Source organism: Eleutherodactylus coqui, chromosome 4, assembly GCF_035609145.1.
Source record: "Eleutherodactylus coqui strain aEleCoq1 chromosome 4, aEleCoq1.hap1, whole genome shotgun sequence".
NCBI classification, from domain to species: Eukaryota; Metazoa; Chordata; class Amphibia; order Anura; family Eleutherodactylidae; genus Eleutherodactylus; species Eleutherodactylus coqui.
Window position 1 is genome coordinate 245310904 of NC_089840.1, and position 12386 is coordinate 245323289.

General features: G+C 43.0%; 1 protein-coding gene across 5 annotated transcripts in view; it reads left to right on the forward strand.

Moving 5' to 3' along the window:
* The window catches only part of IDE (insulin degrading enzyme), a 75117-nt gene that overhangs the window by 34624 nt on the left and 28107 nt on the right, over positions 1-12386 (forward strand). For all 5 annotated transcript variants that reach the window (XM_066600999.1, XM_066600996.1, XM_066600998.1 and 2 more), the window contains exons 10-12: positions 462-542; positions 1787-1890; positions 10424-10526. In XM_066600999.1, the coding sequence (XP_066457096.1) occupies positions 462-542; positions 1787-1890; positions 10424-10526 (288 nt within the window). The remainder of the gene's footprint in view (positions 1-461; positions 543-1786; positions 1891-10423; positions 10527-12386) is intronic.

The window sequence follows — 12386 nt, forward strand, 5'->3', positions numbered from 1 at the left end:
AGATGAATTAAAGTATCCTGTATAGAAGAGCGAGCATCCAGCATGTTATCGGCGCACACTTCAGAAGCCGCCTTTTTGGTTTGTTTTTTCTTTGAGGGCTCATGTAGAACAGACTTCTGTAGGGCCCTCTTGGACCTTTAATTTTCTATAATAAGGTTAGATTTGTGTCCTACACATCAGCCCATTAGGAGACAGAACTGCAGGGAAAGGAGAGCAGCCTGAGCTGCTAATGCAGGGGGCGTGGCTCAGACCCCCTGTGTGCTCTAGCTAAGCAGCAGGTAATGTAGGTTCTGACTTGCACCTCATTTTTGAACTCCTGACTAGAGAGTTGCTTTAATAAACTTCTGTATACTTTTAGTGGGACTTTATTGACCTTCCAGTCCAGTTGCACATGTACCATAATGACTTGTCTTGTCATTCTGTCTGCAACGCCTGACTCTTGGACTTTTTTTCACTTTTAGGACTTGAATGCAGTCGCCTTTCGATTTAAAGACAAGGAGCGTCCACGTGGCTACACATCCAAACTGGCTGGACTACAACATGTAAGTTGCCAAAGGATGTTTTTATACAGTATCATGACCACAGAGCTCTTCATTATGGTAAAATTATGGGGATAAGCTGTCCTTGAGTGATTGGTGGGGGTCTGACTCTCAAAATGAAGGGTCCGAAACACTTGAAATGGTGGCACAGCCATCAATACATGCTGCTTTGCCTGATAATACAGCTGGCCATATTTAATGATGGGGAATTTCATTGATATTCCTGGAAAACCATTGAACCCCTCCCACTGTTTAGGACTAGCTCTGTTCATTCTGCTGGAGAAGGACTTTGCGCTTTTGAACAAAAAGAGCTTGTTGTACTTCAAATGGCTGTAGCTCCAATTCAGTCAATGCTATCAACATTTTACAATGACCCCAAAAGCACGTTCATAGCGTTTTTCAAAACTGGAGCTACAGTCATTGAAATGACAGCTATAACCTCAGTATTTCAAGTTCAGTCTGAGTGCAAAATAAAGGGGAGGATCTGGCAGCAAAGAGTATTTCATTCTCTTGCACTCTTGAACCTAAGGATAGGTCATCAATGGTATTCTCCCTGGAAAACCGCTTTTAAAAATTTATTAGTCGTCCTTTAATGCTTTTAATCAATCCATAACCCTGAAGTGTTGGCCATGTGTTAGCTGGTGGAAACTGAAGTGGCTGACCCACTTGTCAAACGGCAGTGGCATTGAAGGGTGTTGTGCAGCATGGAGCCCGAATGGCACCCTCCATGGTCAACACTAGGTGCCGTACATCACAGGTTTGTGACTGTCAGACCCGTAAACCCTGTATCATATCTACAAGGTTACTGCTTTCTCTTACTGAGAACAATCACATTTTGCTCCACTGGCTAACACTGTACCAAACTTTTCTTGTAACTTCATATCTCGCCCCTTTTTTCTGCAGCTTGTAAGCAGATAGAATGGGAGCGATATATGAAAAGTGAGGGGAAGGAAGGGTTGTCTATATTAAGCAGCCAGGACACGACAGAATATTTCAGAGATGGGATATGGCTACTAATATCAACTCCTTCACCTTTCAGCCACTGAGTAGATTCAGTCTGACTCCTTCACTAGACTCCTTAATGGCTAGTAGGTTTTTCTGTGTCCCGCTTCTGACACATAATGCAGACAGAGCAAAGAAAATGCACAGTTGTGATCGAGCCTTTGCAGGTCACTGAATGTTTTTTCTCTTTGGAAAGTCAGACACTATGTAATTGTTATAACTAATGCATTTCATGTTCTTCTTAGTATTACCCACTGGAGGAAGTCTTGGCGGCTGAGTATTTACTGGAAGAATTCAGGCCAGATTTAATAGAAATGGTACTCGATAAGCTAAGGCCAGAGAATGTCAGGTAAGTGAGATTTTGCAGTCAGCAATAAAAACTGCTTATGGCACCCGTAACCTTATGAGCCTATTCTCCTTTCTGTATACAACCTGCCATGGGGCTTTTCCTGCAAGAATTGAAGTGACCATCCTGGGGGCAAAATTTTGTCTCTGGACTGGAGGGAGTACTGGTATTACCTGATGCGTGTCTTTCTCCGTTGTGCCACCAATCCGCTTGTTCCTGGGGATCCTCTTCATATTACAGTTTTTGTAATCTGTGCATTTGTTCAGTAAACTTCTTTTTTTTTTTTTTTTTCTTTAGTTTACATATTTCTAATTCTGTTGAAGAAAAGGCACTAGTATATTGAGCAGCACTTTACATTTAAGAGGGTACATTTGTAAAGAAATGGACATTAAGGGCTCAGTCAAACAAGCGTGGTTTATAGCTCTGCCATGCCTTATAACAGCGATCATAGGCACAGTGTTGTAAGTCCCTCAGAGGGACTCAAATAGTATAAAAAAAAGAAAAGAAAAGTGTAAAAAAAAAAAAGAAAAATGTTAAAAAAAAGTTTTAAAAAACCCCTTTTTTTATGCTTTTTCTAATATTAGCATAAAAAAGGGGGAAAAAAATTAAAACCCCCACATATTTGGTATTGACACGTCCGTAACGAAGTGTACAAAAAGTTGAACACACTTTTTATTTTGTACGATAAAAAGCGTAAAAAACAACGCTAAAAAACAGAGGCAAAATGCTAATTTTTAGCATTTTTGCCTCCCAAAAAATGCAATAAAAGGGATCAAAAAAGCCGTACATTCCCCAAAATGGTACCAATAAAAACTACAGCTCGTCTCGTAAAAAATAAGCCTTCATAGAGCTCCATACATAGAAAAATAAAAAAGTTACAGGACTTTGAATGCAGCTATAGAGGAAAAAAAAGATTTCCAAAAAAAGGGGTTTTATTTCAAAAAAGTGTAAAAACCTAAAAAAAATATAACAATTTTGGTATCGTTGTTACCGTACCGACCCGCAGAAAAAATTTAGTGTGTCATTTACGCTGCATGATTAATGCTGTAAAAAAAAGAAAAAGAAATCTATGGCAGAATTGACGCGTTTTCTCTCCCTGTTATCATAAAAAAAAAAATAATAAAAGTTTTACGATATTGTCTATATACCCAAAAGTGGCACCGATAAAAACTACAGCTCGCCACGCAAAAAACAAGCCCTTATACGGCTGCATCGACGGAAAAATAAAAAAGTTATGGCTTTTGAAAAATGGAGATGGAAAAATACCAAAAAAATCGCTTGGTCCTCAACGCCAAAATAGGCCATGTCATTAAGGGGTTAAGCATAGGCCTTCATAGGCATCCTGTAGGGTAAATCTCCTGCCTCACGAGCAAGAACACCTTTAGAAAAAAGTATCTGCTGGTCACATCACATTTTCTGCCATTACTCAAAATGCATCCCCTAACCACAGGATGGGTGATAATTGTATGATCGCTGGGGTTCAGGGACTTACAAGTATAGCGGTCCCCAGTGTTAAAGGGTTGGTAGTGCGCATGTGTGACCATATACCATACAAACCCGCTATGTCTTTATAGCCATCTGTATACCCATACATGTGTAATCCATCTGGACGCCACATTCCATGTCCTAGAAGAACCTCAACTTAGTTTTTTTTATGCTTAGTGGATGTGACACGCTGGAGTTTTGGCTTTTTTTAATCATTTTTAACTAGAGAAAAACAAGGATTTTCTAAAAGAAACAAGTGTCCGGATAGCTAAGGGGTTCCTTTAATACCTTCCTGATAGACCGTGCACATCTGCCGCAGTCTCCTTTTTTAGATCCTGCAGGGTTTCCCTAGATTGCGCTGCTTAAGATGCAGAAGGACATTGCTGTCTATAATCTGTTTCCTTTGCCTACGATCACACTCTTAGGTTTAGAGTCTGTCTTGTCTTATGAAACTTCTTATTTTTCATTCACTATAAAATAAGGACACTTGTATTTAAAAAAAAAATAAAAAAAATTTTTTTTTTCCCATTTAACAGAAGGGCTGTGTGGAGATTAGATAGGGATGTTCTCCTCCGCCAACCTTTTTCTACCCTTTCTGTAGATTTGTGTTTAGTAAGCAGAGAACATGAGCTGAAAAGGCAGTACTAAGTGCCCATATGCTCCGCTATTTCCATCCTGCGCCATAAAATTGAGGTTTACGTGCTTCCCTCTGCTGCGAGCAAGCGCAAGCTTGTTTACTATTGCAGAAAAGCAGCCCTGGAGACAGAAGGAACACTATTATCTGTAAAGTAATTTTGGATTGGATTCTGCCCGCCATCTGTAGTGGCACCGGCTGCATGCTGATGAGACGCACTGCAGACCGTGCTGGGAAACTGCTCTCGCACACTCTTCTGCATTTCCCATCTCCTCCCGCGCCTTTAACCTTGTTGCTTCTTGATGAAGAAAGGACCTGTAGCTTCCAAGATTTATACTGACCCCCGCACTGCTTTCTTGGAGGCAGAACTGCAAGTCTGTCGCACATTTGGGTATTGCTGTAAATAGACTTTCTGCTTGGCCAAATATGACAAAGTAATGTGACTGGTAGCAGAATGGCTGCAAGAAACATGCCAGCTTTCCTCCTTGTACGATGCAGCTTGTACGTCTATTAAAAGATGTCACCCTGCTTGCTGTTATCAGTAGTCGGATGTCATAATGTTTGGAGGAAAGATTGTGATAAAGCGGTTAATGTGTAGCTGGAGGCAGATAATGGAGAATGCATCATTTACTATAGGTAATGGACACAGCTCACCCCCTCCGCTAACCTTTGTACATGTCACCGAGCATGCCCACAGTTCTTGTACGACTCGATAGGTCCATTTCTGACGGAGGTCCAGGCAGTTGCTGTAAAACTAATTTCATAGCTCAGAGTAGCTTTTACAGACCATTTAGAGAAAAATAGAATAAACTGAAACGCCAAAAAAATGATGGTAAATAAAGATGCCAGCAGTTTATTAGTGTTTTAGAGTTTTGTTTTTTTTTATTGGTTATGAGTTCTGACCTTTTTTTCTGCTAATGGAGATTCGACTATAAAAGTGCCGGTATGAATTGTGGAGTTCATTAAAATTAACGACTTGACTTTTTCCTAGATCATAAGACTGTTCCGAGTCTCGTTTATGTTGTCCACTTTATGATTTGGTCGTATTCTGTGTGTTGGGTTTCTTTTTGTTTCCCCCCCCCCCCCCCCCCCCCCCTGCGTACTGGGAAGGCCATGCTGCAAAAAGAAATAAGAAATTGACTTAATTTTAGTTTTAGGAATGTAAACTTTCAATGCACATGTATGAGCAGAACTGCGTCTGCATCTTTTTACAACTGTATTCACTTCATCTTTCTCGTGCACGAAGAAGCAAGATGGTCCAAGTGATGCCAGTCTTGTCACAACCCACAGAAAACTGGGTGCGCAAAAAAAAATATGGCTGCTATTGGACTAAATACAAACAGAAAATATATTCAAGTGAATAGGATCACAAAGCTGTCACTTGTGGCGCATCTTCTAATACAATTAGCTTACACTGCTAAACACAAGTGGACGATGACCTTTTTATGTTTTTTATCCGATGCTCCAGTGCCAAAATATCCGGCTTCTTGCGCAGTATGTGAGTGACAGTGGTCACCAACCTTTTTTTCCTCCCAGGGATCAGCCTCAAGCAAGATGATTCTTCCATGGCCCGGTGGGGTGGGGCTTTGGTCCTATGGGGGTGGGGTTATGCAGCACTATATACCAGACAGCGCTGTAGACCGCGGGGGGGGGGGGGGGGTGATGGGGGTGCTGCTGGGACCACTCTGCTGCCCTGCTACACTCCCTGGCATCCTTAGATATGCGCTCACCGGATCCGAAGCACTGTCCGTGTGGCCATGTCCCCCCTGTGCTGCAAGAACTCTAGGGACCCCGTCAGTTCTGATGGCGTGGTTCCTTAGGTCCCTGCTATGCTCTCCGCTCTCGCACGCTCACTGCTATGCCGCCACCGGTAGCAGACAGCAGCACACGATGGAGCGTGTCCTCCCTGCCGAAGTACTAGCCAATCGGAAGCTAGGGGGCGTTCACTCCAAAGTCCGCTCAGCCCCTAGCTTCCAGTGACGTGACATCAAGGTACAACAGTACTGTGCTGGTCTGCGGCGCCGCAGACCGGCAAAGAAACCCTAACGGCCCGGTCCTGGTCCGCGCACCAGTAGTTGGGGACCCCTGCACTAGGAAATTCGGGCCACGCGGATTCTCCATGCAGAATCCCGCAGCGGGTCCCTCCTTTCCCGGGGACATGAGTCCTGAAAATTTAATTTAACTCACCTGTCCGGACGCTGCGGGTTCCCGTTCGTCGCGGCCGGATCTTCTTTCCCTCTGCCCGGCGGATGTGCACGTTCCGGAGAGCAGAAATTCAGCTGCGAGTGTACCGTGGATCCGGACGGCTTCCATAGGCTTCATTATGATAGGTTCATCGCAGATTTCCGCTCAAGTACATTGGACTGCGCTTTCCATAGTTATTCTATGGAAAGCGTTACCCACCTGTGGATTATCGACGCAGATAACACCATGAAGAATTGCCTGTGGACAGAGGGCCCCAACATGCATTCCCTGCTTTTTCACTGAACTATTACAGAGGGTATATGACTGTGCCAGGAGATGGTGGAGAAGACAGTAGAAAAAGCTACTATAACAGAGGGTTGTAATCAACAGCCATGAGGAGTAGAACAGCTGCTATTCAGAGAAAAGATAAGATAGATGGAGAGAGAGCTGTGTAGTATTGTGTGGGCATGGCTATGCTACACGGCCTCAGAGGGAGGAGCTGAGCTTGTGCATGTACATGAAAGACCAGTTGATCAGTCCTACACATAGTTGGTCAGTCACACCTGGCATATTTCCTAAAAATTCCCAACCTGTGATCTATATTAGAATGGGTTTTCAACCCCATCTGGTAGATTGCTACCTTTACATAGGCTGGCTTCACAGATTTGGAGGCAATCTAAAATCAATGAGTAATTTCACTGATATAGTGGTGGATACACCTTTTATGGTGTAACCCAGAACTTTTGGAACTGTAGTCTAAGAAGGACGCTCGTGTGTGTTTGGAAACCATGTGGTATACGGACCCTGGGAAATGCATATATTTAATGCTTTAGCCTCTTTCGGCCAATTTCAAGCAAAGTACGAACTATTCTGTACCCGTTTTTCTAGCTTCCTACAAGTTACACACATTACATACACAATTCCTAGCCTCCCAGACCCTATATATCCCACTACCCCTTAATTGGCATTCTATGTTCTCAAGGCCTAATATCCACATTCTATTCCCAACTGATAGCCTCTAGAATCAAATGTCTCTTTATTAAAGTGCGACAATACCAACATTAACAGACGACCGGTTCCAAGAGTTATTAACCCATTCCCGCTGCATGGTGTAAGTTTACGTCCTGGGAGCTGGGTACTTCCCGCAACAGGGCGTAAACTTACGTCCTGGGGTTAGCGCGGGATCACATATGATCTCGTACTATCCCGTAGCGGGAGTCGGCTGTCAGTCACAGCCGGCGTCCCGCTGCAACAGCGGGGGGCATCGGAGATGCGCCCCCCGCTGTTAACCCCTTCCCTGCCGCGATCTAAGTAGATTGCAGCAGGGAAAGAGTTCACAGAGGGAGTGGACTCCCTCTGTCTCCGGACGGCTCTCGCGATAACATCGCGAGAGCCCGGCCTGTCACCATGTGTTACCAGTGCCTGAGATCGCTGTATAAGCGATAAGGCATGGCAGAGCAGTAGCCCTGCCATGCCTTATCACAGCGATCATCAGGGCTGTGGTCAAAGTCCCTCAGAGGGACACAAATGTTGTAAAAAAAAAAACAAAGATGAAAAAAAATGTGAAAAGAGTTTAAAAAATTTTTTTTATGCTTTTTCTCAGATTAGCCTAAAAAAAGGTAAAAAAAAAACACAAAACACATATTTGGTATTGTCGCGTCCGTAACGACGCGTACAATAAGTTGCACATGCTTTTGACTGTGCACAAAAAAAGCTAAAAAAACTGAAGCACAATGCTAATTTTTAGCATTTTGCCTCAGTTAAAACGCAATAAAAGTGATCAAAAAAGCCGTATGTACCCCAAAATGGTACCAGTAAAAACTACAGCTCGTCTCGCAAAAAATAAGCCCTCACAGAGCTCCGTCCATAAAAAATTTAAAAGTTACAGGACTTTGAATGCAGCGATTTAGAAAAGAAAAAATTTCCGAAAAAAAGGGTTTTTATTGCAGAAAAGTGGGAAAACCTAAAAAAATGTAAGAATTTTGGTATCGTTGTAACCGTATTGGCCTGCAGAAAAAATGGAATATCTCATTTATGCTGCATGATTAACGGTGTAAAAAAAAAAAATCTATGGCAGAATTGATGCGTTTACTCTCCCTGCTATCATAAAAAAAAAATATAAAAGTTTTACAATATAGTTAATGTACCCAAAAATGACGCCGATAAAAACTACAGTTCGCCACGCAAAAAACAAGCCCTCATACGGCCGCGTCGACGGAAAAATAAAGTTTTGGCTTTTGATAAACGGAGAAGAAAATCCGCCAAAAATTGTTGCGTCCTTAAGCCCAAAATAGGCCATGTCCTTAAGGGGTTAAAATCGCCTTTTATTTGCTTCTCCAGCAACTAAACAACTGATGGCTTTTATATTCTACATCAGTGTTCTCTAAATCCAGGGAAGCTACAATAAATGGGAAGTGTATCATCAGCAAATTCTATTAGTTGTTTGTGTTGGCTCTGACTGTTTGCATAGGATCTGGGAATACCCGGTTATTTGGGACTTTTGTGAGGAGGCCACAGCTCTCCTTTATGAGACCCTCGGAGTTTCTATACCCACATGCCCTGAAATCGGTTTGTTTGGAATACTTTGAGGAGCCTTGGCAACATCTCATCATAATATTCTTGAGAGAAACCTTATTTTTAGCCAGGAAAACTATTGGCTTGCGATTGGATGAATCTGTAAAAAACCCCAAAAAGGCCTATATAGATAAATGGCACAACTAAATTGACCAATATCCTCCACATAAAGGATGCAGGTTAGGGTGGCCCATAGACATAAAAGATTAAAAAAAACACACACTTTACTCTAATTTATATATATTAATGCTGAAGCTTGTGGAACTGGAAGTCTTAAGCGCCACTTCTCATAATATACATCAGTTTTGAGCACCATCTTGCAGTTGGAATTTGAAGCTTAAAAATATAATTTTATATATATTCCACAAGCTACAGCATCAATAATTTGTTTTTGCAAAACGGCCCCTATACTTTAAAACGTTAAGTATTGACGATGGCATCTGTCATGTCCTTATAACATTTGTCCTGACGATCTACACATTTGTGCTGTTCCAACAAAAATGCCTCCAAGTATGACTTCCCTAGGTCTCCCTACTTTGGCGTGTCGATGCCATACTGAATGGAATAGGTCCAGAAATAAAATATAACCTGCAGGTCATGACATAAGTAAATATTAGAGATGAGCGAACGTGCTCGTTTAGAGCAATTACTGGAAAGAGCATCGCTTTTTTTCGAGTAACTGCCTACTCAGGCGAAAAGATGCAGGGGGGGGGGGACTCTCTTTCCTCCCTGCTCTCCCCCGACGCCCCCCCGAATCTTTTCACCCAATTTAGGCAATTACTCGATAAAAGCGATACTCTTTCGAGTAATTGCTGTAAACGAGTACATTCGCTCATCTCTAGTAAATATGCATAATGAGACATACCTGAATAGACCATTTTTGGTGACAGTCTGAAAATTCATGGTCTTTGAGCACAACCTTGTCGTAGACATACGAACCCGAAACTGCCCTAAATAAAGGTTTGTTAAAAGGAAAAAAACAGAGGGTTTCTTGCTTTGTAGTTTAAAGTTGAGTTTTTATTGGGCCACCCTAATGTAGGTGCCCTGATAAGTTTACAAGGATTGTGTAACTCTCTTCTATCTTATAGACGAGGAGAGCAAGCTTGGTGGGTAAAGCCAATACTCCAGAGAGGTCCCCACTTACTGATATGGTCAGGTGGTCACGAGTCCCTCTTGGGATGGGATTTGTGGCCACCTGAACATCATGTCTTGGGGCTTATTCCGACGTGCGTATAGCGGCCGGGTTTTCATGCCCGGACGATTAACGCTGTCCCGCTCTGCAGGGCAAGGAGGCAGGCCGGGAGCAGTGCACTGAGCTCCCGTCCCCTCTCTGCCCCTCGCCACTGTTTGCAATCGGAGGAGCGGGACTGGGCGGCACCAAGTTTTTTGTTTTGTGCATATAAAAATAAATAAAATACACACACTAAGATTTACAAAGCCTTTAAAGGAGAAGTCCCGCTGCCCCTCTGTCTGCACTAGGCATAACAATAAACTGGCTTTTATCTGGGGTGTTCCTTTAAAAAAAAAAAAAGTACTGGGGACAATGCATGTAGGGATTTCAGTCGCGTGTGTGCGTGTGCATGTGTGTGTGTGTGTGTGTTATAGCTCTCTGCTGAGCTGGAGACCGAACATTAATTACTAATCTGTTACGTCCTACAGAGTAGCCATTGTTTCCAAGTCTTTTGAGGGCACAACTGACCAGACAGAAGAGTGGTACGGCACCCAGTACAAGCAAGAAGACATCCAAGCAGAAGCCGTGGAGGTACGGAGATGACAAGGTTTTAATGTCTCCCAGAGCCAGACAGAGAATCTATTTTGTCTTTTAAAAATCAACTATTGTGAACCTTCCAAAATGTAGTCGCCTGGAAGACATTTATGTCCAGTCCTTGGGATGCATGAGCAGCAGTCAAACGGCACATGTTATGCGCATCCAATAACTGAATGGCTGTACTTTTAAGTAAAGCCCAAGTTTGGTGCTTCCCAAATTTTGCTGAAAATTGCACTAGAAGTGACTTTTTTTTAATAGACTTTCTTATTTATAGCAGCCTGTATGGAAGCATTTTTCAGGGGTCCATTACTTATTCACATACTGCATCTTGTATTTCTAACACAAAGGCTGGGAACGGAGTTTTCAAGCTATTCTTTTGACCTCTTCAAAGAATCTGTTTAACCCTTCCAGGACCTTAATTGATTCAATCGCATTTGAAACAGTTTAAAACTATGGCACAGACATGTCCCTTGGTTCTCAAAGGGTTAAAAGGAATTTATCCTCTCAAACTTGCTGTCTGAACTGCAGGCAGCATGTGGTAGGACAGGAAGAGCTGAGCAGATTGCCATATATAGTCTTATACAGAAATCTTTCCTCCTAACTTGTATGTTTATATCTCTGCCTATTCTGAGCTGAACAGTCCAATGGGCGGAGCTATCTGTGATTGACAGCTAGATTCGTGATAGCTGTATATGACTGTACAATCACTGGCTCCGCCCACTGGACTGTTCAGCTCAGACTGTACAGAGGTTTACATAATATACAAGTTATACTGAATCTTTCCCCATAAACTAGTTATCCATCTGCTCAGCTCCCCCGGCTCTATCATCATGCCTGCAGTTTGCACAGCAACTCTGAGCTGACAGACTCCCTTTAACCCCTTGAGTGGCGGGTTTCCTACCACCCTGTCGTGGCCACCAGGGCAGGTTTTTTAAAATGGTCTAATCATTGAATTTCAACTAATTTTGCAGTTGCGTCTCAAGAGCCATAACTTTTTCATTTTTCCATTGACATGGCCATATAAGGGCTTGTTTTTTGCGGGACAAGTTGTGATTTTTTAAACGGGGGAGGAAAAAAAGAAATGGGGGGAAAAAAGAAAAAAAGGGGCCATGTTATTAAGGGGTTAAATGTATTAACTTCCTTCTCTGGGTCATTACGACGCACACGGATACCACATGTGTGATTGTATTTTTGATTTTTTACAAAGTAAAGGGAGACAAGTGTTTGTTTTTATTTTTTTACTTTTTTTTTTTTTAATTTTTTTTTTTTTTTTTTGTCCCTTTAGGGGACTTCCACAGGGACCCATCAGGACCCCCGGATCACATTCCGGGGGTCCGATGGTGACAGCCCTTTACATGCTGCAGTGACAACCCTTTACATGCTGCAGTCACATAGACTGCAGCATGTAGAGGGTTAACACAGCAGAGATCGGAGGTTTTCTCTGATCTCTGCTGTAAGAGCTGGTACCTAGCTGTCCTCTGACAGCTAACAACCAGCTCTCCCTGCCACAGAGACCATCGGCTTGCTTCTGACAAGCCGATGGTCTCTATGGCAACTTGTAAACAAAGCAGGACATTGCCGACATGTCGGCAATATCTTCTGGTTTTTCAAAGCCCTTGCACTGCTCTGTGTGGGTCTGTGCAGGCAGAGCACACTGTCACAGCTTGTGGCATTGTGCTCTGCAGCTCCCATAGTGATACATAGCCCGGAAATCTTCCGGGCTATGTTGCTATGAGCAGTGGAGCTCGTCCCCGGAAATTTTCCGGGCGTGCCACTCAAGGGGTTAAGGCCATATTTACACAGCCAATGGCAAGTTGCACCAGCGATTGTCCATCCATGTTCTGTGCAAGGCAC